A 23901-nucleotide genomic window follows, 5' to 3' on the forward strand; every position below is an offset into this window, starting at 1 on the left:
TCAGAAGTCATAATCCTAAAAAAGTTATTTTCCATAACACTCAGAGAGCTGAAAAAAGTTATTTTACGTCTCTCAGTGTGTCTCGGAATATACAAATACACGTTGTGAAAAGATTTCTTTTAGGATCATTAAGGGTCTTCTTCGAAACGGTAAAATGGATCCCCACTCGTTTTGTGACATCATGCACAAATGCACTCATTTTTATGGGATCACACATGGTTTAGCGGGTCAAGATGATGGTAATTGCGGGTCTGCAAAATTTAGCATTTTCTGATGGTTGATGCTGGGCATGTCGAGCATTTCTTGCTGAGTGTGAGTGCAGAGAAGGGAAAAGATTGTCAATCCGCTCTAAGGCAAGGACAAACCTCAATGAATACCATATGTAATATGAGGGGGTGCTCCCTGAACTAGACGAATCTAGAGTATAGAAAGATTCAATTGATGGTAGACATCAACTGAAAAAAGTAGTATGTGGGGCACTCCTGTCCATGAAAATGTTTTTAATTTTTTTTATAAAATCAACTTTATTAATAATTATGATTAAAAATTGGGCAAATATCGGATATCAGACTAGGCGAATTTGTTAAAAGAATATAGAAGTGCAAAAAGATTAGAAAATAGTGTGCGTGAGTGTGAGTGCACCCTGCATTGTACCTATATGCAGAAATGAAATTTAGGGGTATATTTACTAAACCGCGGGTTTAAAAAATGGAGATGTTGCTTATAGCAACCAATCAGATTCTAGTTATCATTTATTTAGTACATTCTACAAAATGACAGCTAGATCTTGATTGGTTGCTATAGGCAACATCTCCACTTTTTCAAACCGGCAGTTTAGTAAATATAGTTCTTAGTGTTATTGGGCAAGATATGTAAATAATTGTCAGCTGGAGAAGAGTGAGCAGTTATGGGGGTGTTCCCACCACAGAAGGAGACCCTTAGAGGTAGTGTGGCTCTGACATCTGTCTATAAGTTCAGTGAGACATGTTCTGTACACTCCAGAAGCATTTGATGTTGGAACGTGCTTCTTATGTACTCGCATCCCAATGTAACAAACATTAATATATTCAAATGGAAAACATTAAATACAAACAGTACTAATATCCCTTTTCTCTCATGATTTATTTAAGACATAAAATGAGGATCAAACAAACAGTAGGTTAAGAAGAAAGTGAAACTCGAAATCAGTGAAGGGGTGGTCCTAAGATGGTAATAGGCAGGACTATGAAGTGAAGTTTTTGTTTTTATATCTGGCCCACAGTCATCATGCAGAATGTGTGCAAGGAGTCACCTTCCATTTGGGCAAAATTAAATGTGCTGCCCATGGGGCAGTTTACTGAACAGGAAGATGTGTAGAGACAGAAGGCTTGCTCTAATACAGAAGGCTTGCTCTAATACAGAAGAAACATAAGGCTTGTCTAATATACAAGAAACAGAAGACTTGCTCTAATATAGAAGGAACAGAAGACTTGCTTTGCTAGAGTAGGCACATTGTATCCAAAATTGATAGTTTGAAAACCAGCAACAGACTGGTCAGTCCAAGGTCCTCTAAGGAGGTGTGGGGGGAAAGGGAGGAAGCAAAAAGCACAGGGGCTCATACTGATCCGCCTGGGGTATGGCTACCTGGGTGAATAAAAAGGTTGTTTTGCTTCTTTCCCGAACCGCCTAAATTGGGGGGTGATGAAACAAACCCATAAAAAGTGATCCACTAGCACACTAGAGTGGATCAATGTCAAATTACTTTAGCTGGGAAGGTTCTACTTAGTTGGCAGCCACTTGCAAGATTGTTCCCATGCTGGACAATAGTAATTGGAGAGAAGTTCTGGTTATCCAGAACAAGCAACCAGTTTGGGAAAACACATGTGATGGACTGTCTAGCAGAATGGTAGCTCCTGGTAGAGGACACACCAGCCCTGTGCTGACCAGCCTTGGACTAATTTTCACCATAACAGTTGGACCCAATAGTTGTAGTCTCCCGATATTAGTGGAAATCAGCCCATGCTGTCCAGCCCTAGGCAGGTTGAGGATTTTTAATTATTTTATATAACACGATGTACTGTGCATGGGTTTCATTACAGGTGGCAATTTTTTGTGGTTGGTCACATCACTAAGTGCGTCTGCACATGTGCTTATTCACTGACTGGTGGAGAAGTGCATATATAGGCGCAATCCAAGCATTGTCACAAAAAACTTCACACACAAAAGTGACACAAGTAAGAAACACAAAAAAAGTTCTGATATCCCCTCTCTCATAATTTATTACCATGAAAAAAGTCTTAGGACTAGATTTACTAAGCTGCGGGTTTGAAAAAGTGGGGATGTTGCCTATAGCAACCAATCAGATTCTAGCTTTCATTTATTTAGTACCTTCTACAAAATGATAGCTAGAATCTGATTGGTTGCTATAGAAAACATCCCCACTTTTTCAAACCCGCAGCTTAGTAAATCTAGCCCTTAACCTAGTAGTATTAATAGAGAAACTGAAATATTATTTCATTGAAGAGGTTGGTGCTAAAGTAGTAGGAGGTTGCACTTTGTTTAAAGAGGTAGGATGTTGTACTTTGTCACAATGTGACAAGTACACTTTTGCACATGACCTCCTAAAGCTTTCTCTGCCTCTCCATACTTTCAGTTTGCAAAGGCTGCACCAAAGTGTGGAGAGGAGGCATGCACCTCCATGTGCAGGGGGCAAAACCAATGTATTTTGTGGTGTGCCTCTGGTGCTTTTTGTATATGACCTCATTGTAGTCATGCAACATGAACGAACTGTCTTTTTAATGTTGCAATGTTTTTAATCAGCACTTGTTTAAAGATTATTGATATGCAAAACTGTGTACACACAGTGGCTAGTATAGAATTCTATAGTAAACCCAGCTCCATAAAACAGGCTATAGTCCAAAATACATTCCAAGCCAATCCAAAACTGCTACCGGTTATATGATTAGAGAGCTGTCAGTAAGGCTTCTGCTGCAGCTTTGGTTGACATTTTATCTGTTTACATTTTTGTTCTGTGAGTGCGAAGCGATGCTGTAAAACTTTTCTGCCAGGTACCCATAATAATAATCTTATTCTCCTATTTGTCCAGTGTGAAGCTGATTGACAGACTTTCCAATGAGTCGGTAAAACTGTTCCTGGAACATGCTCACAAATATCCAAAAGGTTTCATGGAGCTCCAGCCTTATAAAAAATCTATATTGGCTCAAAGAGCTCTTCATGTCTTGGTAAGAGAGCATTGCATTCTGGGTGTTCCTATCTGAACCAGTATTTTTATACTGCATTCACATATCTTACATCAGTCTATGTTTGGAAGGGTTGTCCTTCAATTCACACATCGGACATTTACCACGGTGTAGAGAAACGCATAGTTCTGAGTGTTTAGCTGGTTCTGGTGCTTTACTATTGTCGTTTTATAGAAACAAAATTAATTCACATGGTAACGCAGACATTTGTTTATAGTCATTTAAAGCAAATATGTAACATATTTTCTTCATAAACAGTCATATTAAAGTAACTGTAATCCTCCAATTGGCTAAAGTGTGTTAATAGTGTGGAATTAAAGGTGTCACCTTTCTGTTAGCATATCCCAATGTACGGAGAAATAACTGCACAAGACTTGGATCTCTTGGGACCTTTGGTTGGATTTATTGGAGAAGAAAACATTTCCTGCATCAATAGAAACCATTTGCTCCTCCACCTGGATGAGCTGAAGACATATTGTCTGTCTGAGGAATTCGGTGGACACCTCGGCCAGATTTTGGTAGAAGACGACATGCTGGGGTATATGCTTTATAAACTTGTTATGTCAGATTGTCTGTGCAACAATGAGGGTTACACTACTTACAATGGGCAGAACAGTGGAGCTCAACAGAGATTTCCCATTGTATTTGCTATTCCTCATTTGCGACCCTTTACTAAAGATTCATGTGTTGATTCTTCTTAAGGTTATGTCCAATCCGTTTAGATGCCCCTCTTTTAACTCTCAACAAGTTAATAATAACCCCCTCATAGGAAGGCTGAAATCAGGGCAGTCGGGAGCTATGAATTATTTGTCAGCAGGCCGGGTGCGCCCTTGCAGAAAGCCCCTGTGCGTTCAAAACCGCCCTCAATATAATGCAAATACTACATGTGATAGCAAACTTCTGTAGCGGATGCCTAAGCTCAGTCCCAACATAGGTGTCGTTAAGTACTTTCATGTAGATCTCTGCCTCTTTTTCCTAAGTGTAATGTAGTCTCAAAGACCCTGATTCATTAAGGAAAGTTAAGCAAAATATTGAGTAAGTGTTCTGGACCAAACCATGTTGCAATGCAAGGGGTGCTAATTAGTTTATTATTTTGCACATAAGATAAATACTGGCTGTTTTTTCATGTAGCACACAAATACTTGATAGCTTATTTGTACACTGAAATTTAAAGTTGATCTAGGATATGCCCTACCCCAACTAGAAATCTGCCATCACATTTTAAATTTACCTCCCCCTCCAATGCAACATGGTTTTGCCTTACTTACAGTCATGGCCAAAAGTTTTGAGAATGACACAAATGTTGGTTTTCACAGTTTGCTGCTTCAGTGTTTTTAGACCTTTTTGTCAGATGTGTCAAAGGCTTTTATTGACAATTTTTTTAAGTTTATGCAAAGGGTCAATATTTGCAGTGTTGACCCTTCTTTTTGGAGACCTCTACAATTTGCCCTGGCATGCTGTCAATCAACTTCTGGGCCACATACTGACTGATGGCCACCCTTATTTGCCTAAACAATGCTTGGAGTTTGTAAGAATTTGTGGGTTTTTGTTTGTCTACCCGCCTCTTGAGGATTGAAGACAAGTTCTCAATGGGATTAAGGTCTGGGGTGTTTCCTGGCCATGGACCCAAAATTTCGATGTTTTAAACCCCAAGCCACTTAGTTATCACTTTTGCCTTATGACAAGGTGCTCCATCATGCTGGAAAAGGCATTGTTCGTCACCAAACTGTTCTTGGATGGTTGGGAGAAGTTGCTCTTGGAGGATGTTTTGGTACCATTCTTTATTCATGGCTGTGTTCTTAGGCAAAATTTTAGTGAGCCCACTCCCTTGGCTGAGAAGCAACCCCCACACATGAATGATCTCAGGATGCTTTACTGTTGGCATGACACAGGACTGATGGTAGCGCTCACCTTTCCTTCTCCGCACAAGCATTTTTCCAATTCCACCAAATAATCTGAAAGGGGATTCATCAGAGAAAATGACTTTACCCCAGTCCTCAACAGTACAATTCCTGTAACTTTTGCAGAATATCAGTCTGTCCCTGATGTTTTTCCTGGAGAGAAGTGGCTTCTATGCTGGCCTTCTTGACACCAGGCCATACTCCAAAAATCTTTGCCTCAGTGTGCGTGCAGATGCACTCACACCTGCCTTCTGCCATTCCTGAGCAAGCTCTGCACTGGTGGTGCCCCAATCCCGCAGCTGAATCAACTTTAGGAGACGGTCCTGGTGTTTGCTGGACGTGCTTGGGTGGCCTGAAGCCTTCTTCACAACTATTGAACCTCTCTCCTTGAAGATCTTGATGATCCGATAAATGGTTGATTTAGGTGCAATCTTACTAGCGGCGATATTCTTGCCCGTAAAGCCCCTTTTGTGCAAAGCAGTGATGACTGCACGTGGTTCCTTGCAGATAACCATGGATAACAGAGGAAGAACAATGATTGCAAGCACCACCCTCCTTTTAAAGCTTCCAGTCTGTTAGTCTAACTCAATCAGCATGACAGAGTGATCTCCAGCATTTTCCTCGTCAACATGTCAGCTGGTCCTTTTGTGGCAGGGCTGAAATGCAGTGGAAAAGTTTTTTTGGGGAAAAAGTTCATTGTCATGGCAGGGAGGGACTTTGATATTAATTGCAATTCATCTGATCACTCTTCATGACATTATGGAGTATATGCAAATTGCCATCATAAAAACTGAGGCAGCAGACTTTGTGAAAAATAATATTTGTTTCATTCTCAAAACTTTTGGCAATGACTGTACTTACTTTTGCTTAACTTTCCTTAATGAATCAGGCCCACAATCTCCTGGTCACAAGTTTTCATCTGTGCTAATGTCCCCTTACTCTGATGTATTCAAAACATAAATGAGGATCCAATGAGCTGTATTTTAAGAGAACACAAAATAATGTTAAATGTATTAAAAATGGAATCCTACACTAACAGCACACATTGAAGCAATATTTTAAATTTTTATAAAATTTGTGCATACCTAAATGTGCTAAAAACAAATGTGCAGATGTCTTCTTTAGTTTTTTTGTGAATTATATTTTAATGATGGATATGTTGACTACAGCACCTTCTCTCTCACTATAACTTCATATCACTTTTGTTGCTGTGCCTTTGTATATTTTTTTGTTTATCTGTGTTCTGTCCAATGGTCATATTGATATAAACATGCAATTAGTAACTTACATGTGACTGCTCTTCAGGCATCCAACTCGATGGACACAAAGACATATAGAACAAATTGGAAGGTTGATATTTTATCTGACCCCAGAAAACATTCAATCTGTGCCCAAGGTAAGAGTCTGGACTTATGTTATTATAATGGCGTCTGCATGTATTTTCATGTTCTCTGCATCCAGATATCTTGTTCACCCCCTTCCTTCTACTTAAATCTTTTATCATAAGCAATTCTATACAGTAATATACAACAGAAACCTGCACTGAATTTAAAATTAAATATGGCAGAAACACAAAAATCATGTATCGAAAGCCATTGACATTCAATCACATAATTAAGAAATATGTTACATCTTAAAAACGTTAATGAACAGACTTAGAAATAATAAACCTCCTATAAATTAATATAGTTCAAAGGACAATACTACAATTTCTTATATTAGTCTGAAGTCAGAACTTTCATTGCTGGACATTCATGTGAGGTGTTAGAAGAAGCGATCATGGGGTCCCACACTCAAAATTTGGAATCTGAATTAGAGGAGGGCTCATAGGCTTCCACCAGCACTGAGGTCAGTATGTGTTCAGACAATACAAACAACAGTAGTAACATACAAGAGCACACATTCCATTGTTCTGTAATGTACTGCTCATGCATCCTGTGGAAGGAGCTGGAGCCTCTATATTTATAACTGTATCTGTTTGCTTGTTGCGAGGATGTACTGGGACCTGATACTTTGGAATGGCTGCTGGAGAGCCAGAGCAAATGGGAAGTAAGTGAAATCGGGAAGATCTGTATCGGACAAAGCTTGCACCTTCAGGACAGCACAAGGAAGAACAAGTTGCTCTTGACGTCTACTTTAACTACTAGTGGTTTTAGAGCTAATAGAGGTGAGATTTGATGGAGGCGATTGTGTGTTTTTTAAAAAAAAAAATTGACAAATCCAGCACCATTAGCAATTGTTAGTTTCAAAATTAATGTCAGAATTTTATTTTACCTTTTTATATTATACTGTTTATTCTGGAACAGTGCTAATACAAAAGCAGATGGGTTTTGAAAAAGTGGAGCTGTTGCCAATAGCAACCAATCAGATTCTAACTGTCATTTTGTAGAATGTACTAAATAAATGATAACTAGAATTTAACGGCAACATGTCCACTTTTTGAAACCCGCAGCTTGAAAAATGTACCCCCTGGTCTTACAGGATGTTGTAGGTAGGATACTTTGTCGGTGTCTATCAAGACGATGCCATATAACCATATTACTTGTTTAAATGTGTCTTGCTTCAATTTATTTAAATATATTTCCAATTGCAGTAACTTGTGCTGAAATAATTAAAGGGAATGGACACCTTTCTTTTACTTTTAATTTGTGTTAGAGGGGTTTGAAAGATGCATACTGTATATGTTACTAGAACCACTCAATCCTACCTTCTCCCTTCTTTAGGTTTCAAAGCATTTATTGCTCATCAGCTGGGCTTCAGTTTGCCTGTGTTTCTCCTGGTTGCAAGGAAAACCCATTTAGCCCTGAGTCTATGGCTGGGAACTTGTGTCTGCATCATATTACTAGTGTCATGCTGAATGACAGCCAAATACTATTGTATGTAAAAGCCAGGGGACTGTCAGTCAGCATGATGTGAGTAGTATGATGGGACGAGGGACTGTGTCCCTACATAATCCAAAAGATTGGTTAATGCTTTAAAACGCAAGACGGGTATGTGGTCCTACTTACAAACACACTTATATGACACATTAGACGAACATGGACTTCAATTGATGTTAAATAAACACATTTGACAGTTTATTAATTCATCACAGCTTACTTTGAAAAATAAATGAGAAAACAAGAGCAGATACCAGGTGAAACTGCTTGTGCTGTGTTGATGTATTTATTGATGTGGTGTTCATGACTTCACAGAGCCAATCCCTAGTTGTGCGGACATGAAAGTAACATTTCCTTCGGCATGGAGCCCCTCTCAGATTAGCGGGATGCCTCTGTCAGAGTTTGAAGGCTGCCTGGGCATAATCACTGAAGATCTGGATCTTTCGGCTGACCAGGCAAAAGTCGCTCTAGCTAAAACAAAGCAGGTAAAATATGTTTCTGACACTCTGCTCTAATTTTATGTACTTGTCCATCATCTTGGAGACCAATACAAAATTTCAGCCATTAATTTAGTTTTCCTCAGCCACACTAGGCTGAACAGTTTTCTACCATTTATATCCCTCTCCTTCTTGTCTCATGAAGAGTCAGGATCACTGTAATACATTAGTTTGCCCAGGCCAAAGATCACATTAGCAGTCCTCGTTCCCATCTTCAAAAACAGGAAGCTTAACATAGAACTGTCTCAAAACAAAGCCACTTGTACAAATTGTGCTGTATAGGAATTCTTACATATTTACAATTTTGGTAGGCAAAATGAAAGATCTAATTCCATTCAGATCTAATTCCATCCATGTACATTCCCATAACAATTTTCATACTGCCACTTCTAGATTTGCACTTTGGCCACTGACTATTATAGTATACAGTATACTAGAAGATGACTAAGAGTGGTGTTTGTGTGGTGGGTGCATGTGCTGGCAGCCTGGAACCTTGGATCTGCATTTACATGAGACTATTCATTTACCACTCTTCTCACTAAGTTGAGCAATTTGGGAGTTAAGAGAGTTAAAAACTGGACTCTCCTGGGAAATTAATTCAGCTGAGTTCTACTGAACAGAAGATACATGCACATATGTAGTGTGGAGATATCGCGTTAATTTCTAACTCTTTTGCTGCATCAGCAGGTTGGTTTGACCGGAAGCAGCCTTATGTGCAAGCCTGGTGTACCCAGTACCTGTCAATGGGTAGACAATCATCTAGGGAAATATCTTGATAAAAGCAACTGTATTTTATTGTGGAACACACAGACTGGATTATCACACTTTCAGTGAACAAATGCCAAGGGGCTCACCGCACAGTCCCAACACTCACCACCCTACTACTGGGAGAGCTTATAGTCACCAGTCCCAGAGTGCTATGTTCACCGATCCAGTCCTTGTGTACTTCACTCCACTGTTGGCAAGGCAGTGACTAAACACAATGTCAACCTGCTTTTTGCAGGCACCCAGAGAGGTAGAGTCAGAAGAGTCTTGCAGCCATATCCAATTTTTGCTATAGATCCAGACCAGCCCAACAGGAGCCATAACCCCTAGTCAGAACTGGGAGACGCACCATTTTTATAGCCGGTAAAGTTCCTATGGTGGTGTGGCTTGTAGCTTGGAGGGAGATTGATAACTACTCCTGTCAGGATTGGTACCTGATTATCAGAGGGACTAACACTGCATCCTCATTCCATACATATGCAGCAGCCCCCCATGGGGTGTTCGGCTCTGGGATGTCTGCTAGTACTCAGTAAGAGTTAAGTTAAGGTATCCAATTAAGGTATTGGAGAATAGGGAAACAATTCTTGGCTTAACTCCTTGTAGTAGCTGAGCGGAACTTCCTGGAAAATATGGCTGACCTCTAACAGAAGACTTCCCACAAGAATAGTGCCAGTGGTTGGCACTAATAGTCTTTATGATGGCAGTAGCCTGAGAATCCCAATAAATTTAAGTGACAGTAGTCCTTTTAGAAGGCATGATCCATACTTCAGCGATGCCCAGAGGAGCCACATGGCAGCATTTAATAACAGTACTTACAATATATTAAATGCATATACAGTGACTGATTTAATATAACATATTGTTAAGAGGGGGATGCCAAGCTGGCTTAACTTTTTTTTTCCATATAACCTGGTTCCCTGTTCCTGCCACACAAACATTTTACACTATAATTTCTAGATTGCTTAGCTCGTTGGGCACAGAGCCACCAATACCATTTTGTACATCCAGGAACCCACAATTTTGTTACACTGCACAGGGCAGCTTAACATGTTGGTGGCTGTGTGACTATTCTATTTAATATCCGATAACAGCAATATACACGTTGTTCCTTATTTAAAAAATAAGATGCTTCCTGTATTCTGCGTATATACAGCAATATCACCCATTACTATCTATCTGTTTTTGTATTTTTGAGAACTGACAAACTGTTATCTAGTTAACTGTGCCAGGTGTGTTTATCATAGAACTTTTACATTTAATCTTCATGTCACATATTGCTGTTTGTGCAACAGCTGTTTGGTCCAGTTAAGACTATGAATCTGGTGCAGATTCTGCAGCTGGGAAACCTTATAACTCACATGACTGACAAAGATCTGCATGAGATGGATATATCGGACTGGGGAGTCGTGTCTTTTCTGGGAAGGATGGACAGCTGGACTGCTAAACAGGTCAGGTATCTAAAGATTGATGGATAGTGAAGAATGTGATTGTTTTATTGTCTCTGTCACTAAATGGAAACTACACACACACAAAATGGACATGGTTTATTGTGCCCTATGAATATTACAGTTTTCTGTATTGTGAGGCTCCACTTGAACATTGCTTAGATCCTGAGATTGGGGCCATACTACCGCAGATATTAACTCTTGTATTTTACTTCTATTATCATAAAACCACCAAGCAGTACTGTATGGTGACACACAGCTAAGTTCCAGGTTCTCATCTTAACTTGCTTGTACCAATAACCAGCAGACATGATGGACCTTAGTTCACAACCTTTGTCCCCTGGTTATATTACAATCATTAGCATTTTCCAACGTTGATGGATATCCTCATAGTCACATTTTGTCTCCACAGATGAAGACATTAGTGTCTAACATTCTACGTCAGAGCAGGAAAGGAGCATCAGAACTGGATCTTATGGAGCTGACTGCTCTTGGGCACTTGCTCTGTGGTCTGGGTGTAGAGGAGCTAAAGAAAATAAACATTCAGGAATTCAGGTTGGTTTGTAAAAATGTTCTTGTTAAAACTCTGCCTTGGAAAAGGAAATATAGGAAGCATATTGAATTATGTATATCTCATTTCTGTACCTTACAGCACTAAGTAGATAAATTATAAAAGGACCCTCCTATTCCTGAATAATAGTTGGCCATAAAAATAGTTCCACTCTCTCTCTCTCCAAGTGACATTTTGCTCCAGCTTCCTTAATATACTGAGGCCAGGAATTCTAGCAGTTAGCCCAGACACTGAGACTTCAGTACTGGCCAAATTCATAAATCCCAGTAGATTGCATATATTGTCATTGACACATTCTTACTGGTGCTATATTGATAAGATAGTTAATGCAGTCATTAGAAAGGAAGGGCAATAAAGTATACTAGATATGAGATAGAATAGTAAGACAAGTTAGGCGAAACTAGATGCAAAAGGGATAAACAAGGTGAACAAACATAGGTGATGAAGACAAAAGTCAAGGGGGTCAAACAAGGGGTAATCAAAAAGTGGGCTGCAGAGATAAGACAAGTGGGACATATGGCAGTGTTGACAAAGTATAAGATTCTCAGTCATGAGATAAGAGGGAGAAGACAAGCATAGGGTTCAGACAACAGACAATATTTTCAGGTAACAAGCAAGGTGGATAGACTTGAGATCAGTGAGGACTAGAAGTGGCAGGACAGTGGAATGGCAGGTAGTGATGGGCACTGGGGATTCAAACACATGGTAAATGTAAAGTAACTGTTATGAGGAGTGAGAGATTGGATGACACAGCTGGGGTGTTGTTTGGCTCTGTGCATTAGGACATAGGGGACTAGTTATGCCACTACTTCCAATCCCAAAATATGTTCCCATGTAATTTGTAAAGCCCAGTTAATGAAAAGATTTAGGGGTATATTTACTAAACTGCTGATTTTAAAAAGTGGAGATGCTGCATATAGCAACCAAACAGATTCTAGTTATTTATTTAGTACATTCTACAAAATGACAGCTAGAATCTGATTGGTTGCTTTAGGTAACATCTCCACTCTTTCAAAATCGCAGTTTAGTAAATATACCCCTTACACATTGAGATTGTCTATAGTTTTATAAGGTGATTAAATGACATTGTAAACATTTCATTTCTATGGTAAGTAACCTTAATAACTAAACATTTTCATATTGATTGTATACACATTTCCACATATGTCCCCTGCAGCCAGGCAGCTGTATTTGTGGGTACGCTGAAATTGAAATGCACAGAGATTCAGATGGAAATTTTGACCGATTTCCTAACATCCAATTCAGCATTTGGTGTGGTCAGCAGGTGGGGTCCAGAAATCTTCACAGAGGTTGGTACACTTGCAGGTGAGTTGTATTGACGGAGTCTCAGCCTCCATTTTGCTTCCTTCACTCAGGAGCACTTGACCAGAAATGGTCTATTTTAACAAGTTCTGAAAGTCCTGGGCTCACCAAGCTAATAGCAAACAACCTGCTAAGGTAACCTGCTTCTGCTGCTAGCAGCAGTTAACAACTGCATATGTTAGTAACAGGTATCTTTTATGAAAGCAGACCTCATTAAATTAAATAGAAATATTAAACTGCTATTGGGTATATATAGTGATAATAAGGTTATGTCTTTTCTTCCCAATTCTACATCTGCCCCTGCAAGGTACTCTGTAGCTTGTGTCCTCTAAGCTGTCCAGTGAGGAATATTTTTCTTTTTTAATTCGTTGTTATCCAACAATTAGTAGACAAGTGGTATCATGAGGCATTTCTGTTGTCAATTATTATCAATGTTGCTCCATTAGGCTTCATTTTTATGCTTTTAATCAGCACACTCATCTGCATTCTATCAGATGGCCAGCTCCCGATAATTCCACTACAGATTCATCAATGTTTTCATATTTAAATTTCAATGCATAAATGCAAAGCAAAATCGTATTTCTAATTTAATGACTCAAATCATCAATAAAGCACAGTATTATGACATGTAACCTTTCCAAGGCTATGGAGATGTCTTTATCAGATGTGATTACAGCAATGAATCATGGCAGGCTTGCATAACATAATGAGATAATAGACCTGTCTGTAAGTGACTCAGTCCTTTCATCTTTTTCTTTTGGAAACTTATTAGCTGGCCTCCCGGACATTGTGCTGTCTTCTTTGATAAGAGATCAGATTCAAGCATTAACGCCCGATGCAATATCCCTTATTTCAGCACCAAAATTTGCTGTAAGTAAATGTGTATCTATATTAATATAACATCTTGTATCTCTTGTCAAATAAATGCAGATGTGAAAACAAAGAGTAGGGGGGACTGTGCTCACGAGAGAATTTGCAGTGTAGAACTTACCAGACTGCACGCTTTACCAGTACTGCACAACCAATTTTTAGATGAGATTAGTCAATGAGTTTTGGTATCGGCAACTACAATAGATGGTTTCCAATAGAAAGTATTACGTGTCTGACAATCAGGAGCCACCAAACACAAATTATGAATCCTAATTTGGGATCATGGCTGTTACTTTGTCCTCCCTACACACTATAAACTATTCTCCCTAAGTACTGTACATAAACCCCTAAATATTGAATACGCACTTTCTCCTTTACAACCATCTCTCCCAGCTCCACTTTACTTCCTTGCCTTTTCCCATCAGCTACCTCTTCCCTGTGTTCCCTCTGTGTTCCCTCCTCCCTCCTGGCTGTCCTGCATTTTCTCTTTTCTCAAAAGTTAGATGACTAATGGGGTTTGAGGGGGGCACCATGAAGGAACTTTAATAATTATGCACACGGTTGATGTTTGCATCAGACAAAATTGCTGCAGACTAAGGCACCAAGTAAAAGGAAATTAATCTGAAAAATACTTGCTTTAAATGCTGTTCATTCTGAGTAAATGAAGCCTAACTTGTTAGAGAGAAACGCCTTATACACGTTAGTGATTGGTAACGCCAAGTAAGCATTCTGCTGTTCTTTATCTATTGAGGCTATGACACATTTCTCACTTTACTTTTAAATAGTAAACAATATGACGACTCTTCATTGCATACATTAATACATACATATTCAGAAATAAGGTTCTCTATTCACAAAAAGTCATAGTTTCTGATTATTAATAGAACAATAAAATAACCATTACCAATAAATATAGTTTATTTAACAAATTCCGTATATATTAGGATTTCCTTTTTTTCTTTGATCCTAAGCCTCTCTGTTCAGAGTCAGCTGCATAATAAAATCACTAAGAAGCATTTGTCATGAGAGATACTCTGTTTTATGGTTCTCCCTCTTCTTATTTTTGGTAAAGACAAGTTCTACAAATACTAGCAATAATGTGATACTTTGTTAGAAATCTGTTACTTTTTTCATTGTCTGAATATTGTAGAGAGAAGCACTAAGGAGTCAAAGGTAGATTTGTATAAATGAATCAGTTAATTTTTACAATTTGTTGTCTCTAATTAGTTTGCTATTTCAGGGGTGTTTTGGCCTAATTTAACATTAAATTGACTGACGTCATATGCCATTAAAATAAGGGAACCAACCAAGGTACATTGCTGATCACTTAATATACTTGTACTTACTAATAGAAACATATACACAGAAAATATGACAGTATTTAAGAACCAGAAAGCCTATCCAGTCTGTCAATATTATGCCTAAAATCCTCAGATCCTATTTGATCTTAAGCTTTCCCCCCCCCCCAGATTTAAACCTTATGTTTATCTTATTTAAATTCCCCTACTGTATTAGCCTCTACCACCTCTGTTGTAAGGATATTCCATCCATCCACTGCTGCAGATTCTGCTTCTATGCTCAAGCATCATGCAGGGAAAGATTGTGGATAAACCTCATGGAGGGTAACAGGAGAGAAGAAACATTAAGTGGAGAATTCCTATCCTCACGTTAAGCCTCCTAACATCACAGCAATGTCCATCTGCTCTCATTTCCAGGTACTATGGTACATGAACATCACAGATATTACCTCTATAGGACACTCCATGGCATGTCACAGGGAATTGACTTCCCTCCTATAACAGTAAGGAGAGGATACACAGTATTTAGCTTAACAAACAGCACCACCTATTGTCATTCCAACATTTAGGCTGGTTATCCACTGATCTTGCATTTGCGTAAAAAACACAAATGCAAGCCAAACATGCATTTCATATGCTGTTCACATGCAATTGATTTGGGCTGGATACATTGACATGTGTTTCGTGATGCGTCCAGCCAAAGGTGGCGAAGAGCTTGGTGTTTCCAGCAGTTGCACTACATGCAGTAACCCCAGTGAAATGAATGGGAGAAGCTCCATAAATGAAAAATAAATACAATTGGGCAGCATGGCCAACAAATTGCTCAAATTACCCCTGCGCTAGAAAGCCTGGGCTGCTTTTCATGGGTATGGGAGTCCCCTGCTAGAGTGAAAGCCAGCTCCAGATTAGACATCTTTCTCCCACGCTGCATCACACCCCTTTTGCTCAGGGGTATTGCTTACTACTTACTCCCTTCTAATTAACACTCATCAACTTGATGTCTGTCATTGTTTCTTAACTGCAATATTCTTAACCTGCTGGTTCAAAATAAGACCTTTTAAATCTTACAATCATTTACATTCAATCTATCTGCTTCTAGCAGCTTGTGATTTATCACCAAATCCAAGTCCCCCACATACTGATGTTGCACACTATAGAAGTCCAGCAATCATTGAGCATATCTCCTCTCTATGTTCACTTTTAAAATCCTTTAATTGTGTCCACCTGAATGCATGGTTTGTCTGTAATGAAATAAATGACCTTAGCCTAGTAGTAACTGGAATATGGCTTACACAATTAGACAATGCCTCACCTGCAGCCATTTCAAACTATTGTATCCACTTCACCCACACCTTCAGCCTCTGGGCCACACCATCAATTTCTTGAACATTCTCCTGCTTGGCTATCTCATTTCTTATCCTCTGACATCTCCACCACCATCTTGGGTGAATTTATCATTCCAATTGATTACCCACATTGTCCTTGTACCTCCAAATTACACTCTCTAAACTCCTTTCTTGGCATCTCCTAGTGGACCAACTATTTTACTCATCATGATGGCCAATGCCTTGATCTTGTTTTCTCCAGACTCCACCACTTTTAACATCTTTGCATTCTAACTCATCCAAGACTCCTCGTACCTGCAGAAATCTCAGTTCCATTAACTACTTTCCACCTCTTCGGAAAAAAAAAGTTCTCTCCCCAATTACTACCTTCTCATGTCCTAATCTGGCAGCACTACATATTAATCATACCCGAGTAACAGCTCTTGATCAAGTGGCTCCAGCAACTCTTGTTTGTCCTCTGTGGCACACTAAAAACACTTGCTTCCTTCAAAAACACTCCTGCAAGATAGAGCAGCATTGGCAAAATTCACATACTATTCATGACTATCTCAAATATACTGCTATGTATATACTCCTACCAAAATGCTCTGGACACTGCCAAACAATCTCTCATCTCTGCTCAGGTTTCTAACCTCAAACACCTCCTTAATACATTTAAATCTCTTTTCAATCCTCCCATACCAGTCCCTCCGACCAGCATTATTGTCCGAGATTTTGTCTACTTCATAGACAAGACTGACAAGTCCCAATATTAAATGGTGACCTCTTCCCATAGCAACAGCCTGCTCAATTATTTTTTTGCACCCTCTGGCACCTTGTCTTCATTGGATTCTATAAATGATAATTTAGCAAATACTCTCTTATTTTCCTCCCGCTCTACTACCTGTCCGCTTGACCCTACACCCTCACAAAATTAGTCGATCACTGTTTGTGCTCATTCCAACCTTAACTAAAATCTGCAATCTCTCTCTTACGGCTGGTAAGTTTCAATCATTATTTTAGTATGGTATTATTATACCTATTCTAAAAAAAACAAATTCTGACCTAAATTATCAGTCAGATTACTGTCCCACCTCTGAATTCCAAGATTGTTGACCGTATTGTCTACACTCGCCTCACAGGCTTCTTTCCTCACGCAACCTAATGGAGCCTCTTCACTCAGGTTGTTGTTCCCAACCCTAGCCAGAGACTGCACTGACTGAGGTGGTCAATGAGTTGATCACTAATAACTCTAAAGGCCACTATTCACTTCTAAATCTAATGAACCTCTCTGCTGCATTTGACACTGCTGAACTCTCACTTCTCATACAGATGCCACATTCCTTATGTTTTTCAGAGTTTGTTTCTCTTGATCCACCTCCTTTCCTCATACTCTATCAGTTAGAGTAACACAAGGTCCTCTGCTCTTCTCTATGACTAAACCACATCTCTTAGAAAATGAATACACTGCTTGGATTTCAGTATCACCTCTATGCGAATGATAACTAAATGTATATCTTCCAATCTACGTCCATCTGTTTTGGTTATGTGTTACGCTACTGAATGACTATCTGCCATTTTAACTTGGATGCTCTCTGGCGGCCTCAAACTCAATCTTTCAAAAACTGACCTAATAATCTTCCTACCACTCAACTGAACCCATTGATGTGGTTTCCCTGTTACAGTGGACTCCAGCCAGGACTGTCTAGCACTAGTGTTGGTTGAGGATTAAAAGAGGGGACATGCTGCCCGTTCTTTAATTATACTTTTTATTTTAAGCAGTGCACTATACAAGGGAACTGTTTTATAACACTTGCCCAGAGGTAGCCCCTGAGGGTGGGGTGCTCTGTTATTTTTAAAATATATGTGCATTTGCACAAATCAAGCTGCACAGTAAGCCCACAGCTGCGCCTGATTTGTTGAGCACACATTTTGTGCTTCGTAAATGCCCTCCAGTGAAGGCAGCCATTTTGTGGGATCCAATATCCATCTTTTCACCATGAAGTTGCTTCATCCCTTCACTATGTCACTACAGCCTAGTGAATTAATCGCTTGCATTCTCATGAAAATTGGTTCGTCCCATAAAATTGCTGCCCCTACTGTATGTAGGTGATAGTTACAATTTAAGCCAAAGAATGTAGAATTCAAAGTATACAGAACAATTAGCAGGCAGTGTACGCTTATCTTGCACGTCACAGTATGCATCAGTACTTACAGAATACATAGCTTTAAGCTAGTACGTAGGCTGGAATTAAACACATCCCCTGCTGATGTTAATGTCTCACTGGTAATTTAAGATACACTTAGAGATTAGGTAATTTTCTCTTCAATGCTCCCTTTGAACAAAATGGCAACGAAACATACTGTGAATACAAGGGTACAAGAGGGAGAAGTACAATATAAAAGATCAGCTGCAAATTGATACTTACAAATAACTTGTAAGTATTGACAGAGTCTCTGGCTTGAATGGCAGGCTGTCTGACTTGCATGCTTGTAAGCCCAAGGAGATTGCTATGTTTAGGAAGCAGCATCCAAAAGAGTGTGTTCGGCTTCAGGAAAAGATGTTAAGGGTCCCTGGTGTTTTGTGCAGAGAGAGCAGGGTGGGCTCCATGCAAAATGCCCAGTCCGGGTCTTCTGTTCTGCAGGCTCACAGCAGACTAACTAGGAGCTGCAGGTGAGTGATGGCTGTAAAAGACTGCAGCTCTGCGTCAATCTTGCTCTCAGACCTGGGGGAGGAGGTTGGTTGTCTCCTGAGAGACTCTGCTATGGTAAGCAATAAGATGTGTGTGTGGGACATAAGGTCCTGCACAGGAGAGAGAGTCTCCACAAATGTTTAAGTAAGTGCCGGACAGGCAAGTTTTTTATTTATGTTTTGTTTACTTTGATTTTACTTTGATTTTGCTAATAAAACTGGTTGAGGCTAGTATTAAAGTAATTCTATCGTTTTCAAATAAGCATTGCCCAAGCGATTGTATTGTGTTTCCAAAGCACAAAGTAATTTATTTTAGCAGATGTAAAATTTAACAGTTCACTACATAATTATAATACAGTACAGCCAATACCAAAAAGATACATACATACCGCACCTGAATGCGCTCGCTAAGCTGCGCTCCTACTGGAACCAGAGGACAGTATTTCACTCCAGAATACTGTGGTCAGAAAAGACTGCGACCAGTGCCAGTAAGAGCTGTTATTATATACACTCAGTGTTACAGTGAGATCAATGCAGATGGTGTGGCTTGCTTCTATTGGTCCAGGTATCATGAAGGTCCAGAGTGCTGCAGGTCATAGGCCAGTTCAAACCAAAATATCCAAAGGTGGGGGTCATCTCTCCAGGGGTTGTGCTCTGACTTTCCCGCCAAGAATCCAGTTACAACTAGTCTATTAGCATTTTATAGTCAGTATCACTTTAAGTGTTTTATTCCCTAACATCACTAACTAGAGTATGCAATGTGTGATCTCTTCGGTGAAAGAACCGCACAACTGCTGATGAATAGGGGATTAAAATGATACCAGACATGACACGTTTCCTGTAACCCAAACCTTAAATAATACTAAAGTGTACATATAATCATAATATATAAACTAATAATAAACTAAATACTATCTGCTCATAAATCACTGTGGAATAGAATCAATATAAATATGAAATATATAAATAACTAAATGTTGTAGTACGAGTGTGTGCGTGCGTATTTTACCGCGTGATCGCGCCATGCCACGTGTAGCGTGGCATACTGAGTGCAATCGCACGATAAAACAATATTAACCAATACACTTTCGTTCATCCAATTATACGACTTCGACACTAGTTAAACTGAAAACCCTGCATTCAAGTAACATTGCTGCTGCTCGTCGCCATCAACCACAGGAGATGGTACCTATTCCCCTCACACGGTCACAACTTGGTGGAGAATGCAAGCAAAGATCTGCGTATGTTAAGAATAGCAGCAGTTTGCGAAACGTTCAGGAATCAGCTCTGTCTGGGTGTGTGTTGGAAAACTTAAAGTGACTCAGTGAAGAAAGACTTGTGTTTAAATGTCTGTGCATGTTTTGTGGATAACGGACACTAAAAGCTGTATTGTTTGTGCACAGCATTAGTGGAATAACAAAAGTAAGCAAATATGTTTATATTTTAAAGGAAAACACTTTTTGCTCTGTAAGAAATCAAGTGTTTCATGGACTGAGTTTTGTTAATTACTGAAAAGCAGGTGTATGAATCTGCAAAGCACAAGTTGAGTGTGGCCTGGTTCTGTGCAAAACCAAAGAGCAAGAGAGTTTATAAAGAAATTTATTGAGACATATGCTGGGTGTTGTAGTGCCACACCACTTAAAGTCAAGCGAAGTGGTTCTTCAATGAAGAAAGTGCTTCATTTGTATAAAGATAAATTGGCTGCTTCTCAAGCTTCAATGGGCAAGAAAAAGCAGAAGGCTATTGTGTCAAACCAGAAAGAGTGCATACAGGTGTGTCAATATGGAGAGAGACAAAAATCAGGACTTGGAGCACGCTGATGTGCTGATGGTTTATGACCCTTTACATTATGCTATGTTGAAAGATAAGGATGTTTCTGATAAAGGGCCAGATACACATTTGTCTGGACTCGGGGAAAAGACTGTGTTGCAGTGCTCTGAGATGGAGGACGTGCTTAAAAATCTGCTACAAACTGCTACGGCCTAGCAGGCAGCCGTCGGGCAACAGTTGTGCAAGATGGCAGCATGGTGGCTTAGTGGTTAGCACAGCACTGGGGTCATGAGTTCGATTCCCGATCATGGACTTATCTGTGTGGAGTTTGTATGTTCTCCCCATGTTTGTGTGGGTTTCCTCTGGGTGCTCCGGTTTCCTCCCACACTCCAAAAACATACTGGTAGGTTAATTGGCTGCTATCAAATTGCCCTTAGGCTCTCTCGGGCTGTGTGTGTGTGTATATTAGGGGATTTAGATTGTAAGCTCCAATGGGGCAGGGACTGATGTGAATGAGTTCTCTGTACAGGGCTGCGGAATTAGTGGCGCTATATAAATAAATAGATGATGATGATGATGATGAAGATGCTGCAGCAATGATGGAAGCCACTAGGGTGCAGCAGTTAAATCTTGAGGAGAGCTGGAGGCAACAACAGTTAGCCTTGAGGAGTCCTTAAGGAGGGAGCACTCAATGTCTTGTTCACTGAGGGAGAAAGGTCTCAGGAGCAAGTCATAGAAATGCTCAGATGTGTGAGACAAGAAAAAGAAATTGCTGAAACAAGATTTGAAGCTGCACAAGAGGAATGTTTAAGATACTAGCAGCATATAGAGCACATGGGGAGAAAAATAAATGAGCTACAAGAAGGTTTGAATACAGAGAATGAAAAGTCTCTGGTAACTGTAAAAACAATGACCCAGCATACAGAGAAACTGGATCGTGAAATACAACAACTTCAAGCCGAGATACCAAAGCTTGAAGCAACTTTATTGCCATTGTAAGAATCTAACTCTGAACTCAGTGAGAAAAGTAGGATGCTCACTGAAGAGATTGGAAAGTTGAAAACTGATATTGCAAGGGTAAAATTAGTTTAGAATACAAGTCAAAGTAAATGTCAGAGTGCAGAAGAAGAAGCAGCAAAACTGAAGAGTGAAAAGGAAATTCTGGTGCCAAAGTCGCTGTGACAAAACGAGTTTGAAAACACTGTAACCAGCCTCTTCCTCGTTTCTCACAAAATGTGGATTATAGCATGTACTTTTTATAGCCCTCGCTTTTGTTCCCTGGATTAACAGAATATCACTGCAGTGTCTAATTACATGTGGATAAGGGGACATTGTAGCTCATTGTAAATATGTATATTTTGTATTGTATATTGATGATGTGGCAGTGAGGTTGTTATTCATTGTCCTTAAAGTGAAGCCGGGTAGGTTATGGGTAAAGATCAGGTGGTGTCCAGGATACAGATGACGGGGCTGGAGCTGCATTCATTCTCTCCTCTCCTTCCTCTACAGGAAGCATGGAACAGCTGTGGACCCTGTGACATCACAAAGTAGTGTAAGGGGTTAATTTTAGGACGGGCTCACTGCTACCTTATCTTTGGAGGTGGGGGAAGTCAATAAGTATCAATTGTTCTCCATAGGACTAGTCCAGATGTTTTGTCTGCGTCCCAGCAGGGCGTTTTTGTGGAAGCCCTGCTCATTTCCACCCCCCCCCCCCTCCAGCCCCCTGATCCAGGACCTACCAATGTTTACAAAGACAAGCCCCCCAATTTTCAGTTTCTATGTTAACTGTTCCGCAGAGGCAGGGCCTGATTATCCAATAGGATGACAAGGCTGCAGCCTAGGGTGGTAGGCTTATGGGGGTCTCAACATTTTTGCGGGTGCAAATTTGTGATAGGGAGTGGTATAAACTGAAATTAATTTTAAAAATCTAAGAGAATAGTTGCTCTACAAAGTATAAAGAATACATTAAAGCGAAAAAATCGATAAGGTTTTAATCTTGACATGTTTACATACGTTGGTGATAAGGAGAAACAGGGATGGCGACAGGAGCAGTACGTCAGCCCCCTCCACATCTTATCCCCTCAGTATCTCCTCAATAGGGCTCATTCGTGCCTAAGTTTTGCTATACAGTTTTCATTTTAATGAAATCAAGTGAGAAAGATTGCTGTGACATTTTTAAAAAGCCAAGTGGAAATTCCAGGAGATCCCCAACTATTAAGCTCTCTCTGGATGCTGAAAAAGCATTTGACAGGATCTCTTGGGACTTAATGAAAGCGGCTCTTGAGTCATTTGGCTTCGCTGGCGACTTCTTCACTGGCGTTCTAGCTTTATACACCACCCCTACTGCTAAAGTCCTGATTAATGGCACTCCCTCAGAATCATTCTCCATTCGAAATGGAACACGACAGGGTTGCCCCTTTTCCCTCTGATATTTGCTCTGATAATTGAACCTCTGGCTTCCCAAATTAGGTCTAATCCTAGCATACAGGGGGTCAAGGTGGGTAATGCGAACTCCAAGATCTCACTCTTCGCAGACGATATCCTCCTATCGCTTACCCAACCGGGGATCTCCTTGCCCAACCTATATGCCATCCTTCAGAGCTACAGCGATGTTTCGGGCTATAAGATAAACTACACCAAGTCAGAGGCCATGCTACTTCACGTTTCCCCTCGGGATACCGAGCTCCTCCGGGCTAACTTTAATTTCAAATGGCAGAACAGGAAGATCAAATACCTGGAGGTTTTCCTCACTTCTCGCTATGACCTCCTCTTTCGTGAGAATTTCCTACCCCTTTTCTCCAAGACGCAATCAGACCTGACCTCCTGGAACCGCCTTATTATTTCGTGGCTGGGCAGGATCATAGCTGTCAAAATGAACATACTCCCCAAATGGCTGTACCTCTTCCAAACCCTTCCGGTAGCTGTCCCTGCCTCTTTCCTTGCCAACATCCAGAAGGCACTCACCCGCTTTATTTGGAACCATAGACCTCCTAGAGTCTCATCCAATATCTTAAAATGACCAATCCCTGGAGGAGGAAGAGGCCTTCCCGACATCAAATTATACTATTTGGCATCCCACCTTTCGCAAATCGTTGCCTCCTACGCTCCCTCTGGCTCCACTGCATGGCTTGATATAGAATCGGCCCATCTAACCCTGCCCGATCTCTCCTCTCTCTGGGGCGTATCACCAGCCCCCCTGCTGTTAGAGCACTGCCTTCTATCAAATTTGATGCTATGCTCTGGGACTCCAACTCCTTCAAACTAAAACTTTCAACTACTATATCTCCTTTAACCCCCATCTGGCATAACCCGGTGTTCCCTCCCGG

At 40.2% G+C, this 23901-nt stretch overlaps 1 protein-coding gene across 5 annotated transcripts in view; it reads left to right on the plus strand.

Moving 5' to 3' along the window:
• STRC (stereocilin) overlaps nt 1-23901 on the plus strand; it is a 62602-nt gene that overhangs the window by 33840 nt on the left and 4861 nt on the right. For 4 of the 5 annotated variants that reach the window (XM_075207852.1, XM_075207853.1, XM_075207854.1 and 1 more), the window contains 9 exons: nt 3086-3221; nt 3578-3777; nt 6446-6536; nt 7133-7307; nt 8335-8504; nt 10574-10729; nt 11139-11281; nt 12475-12623; nt 13393-13490. In XM_075207852.1, the coding sequence (XP_075063953.1) occupies nt 3086-3221; nt 3578-3777; nt 6446-6536; nt 7133-7307; nt 8335-8504; nt 10574-10729; nt 11139-11281; nt 12475-12623; nt 13393-13490 (1318 nt within the window). The remainder of the gene's footprint in view (nt 1-3085; nt 3222-3577; nt 3778-6445; nt 6537-7132; nt 7308-8334; nt 8505-10573; nt 10730-11138; nt 11282-12474; nt 12624-13392; nt 13491-23901) is intronic. The other variant, XR_012691253.1, reaches the window with a different exon arrangement.

This window comes from Mixophyes fleayi, chromosome 4 (assembly GCF_038048845.1).
Source record: "Mixophyes fleayi isolate aMixFle1 chromosome 4, aMixFle1.hap1, whole genome shotgun sequence".
NCBI classification, from domain to species: domain Eukaryota; kingdom Metazoa; phylum Chordata; class Amphibia; order Anura; family Limnodynastidae; genus Mixophyes; species Mixophyes fleayi.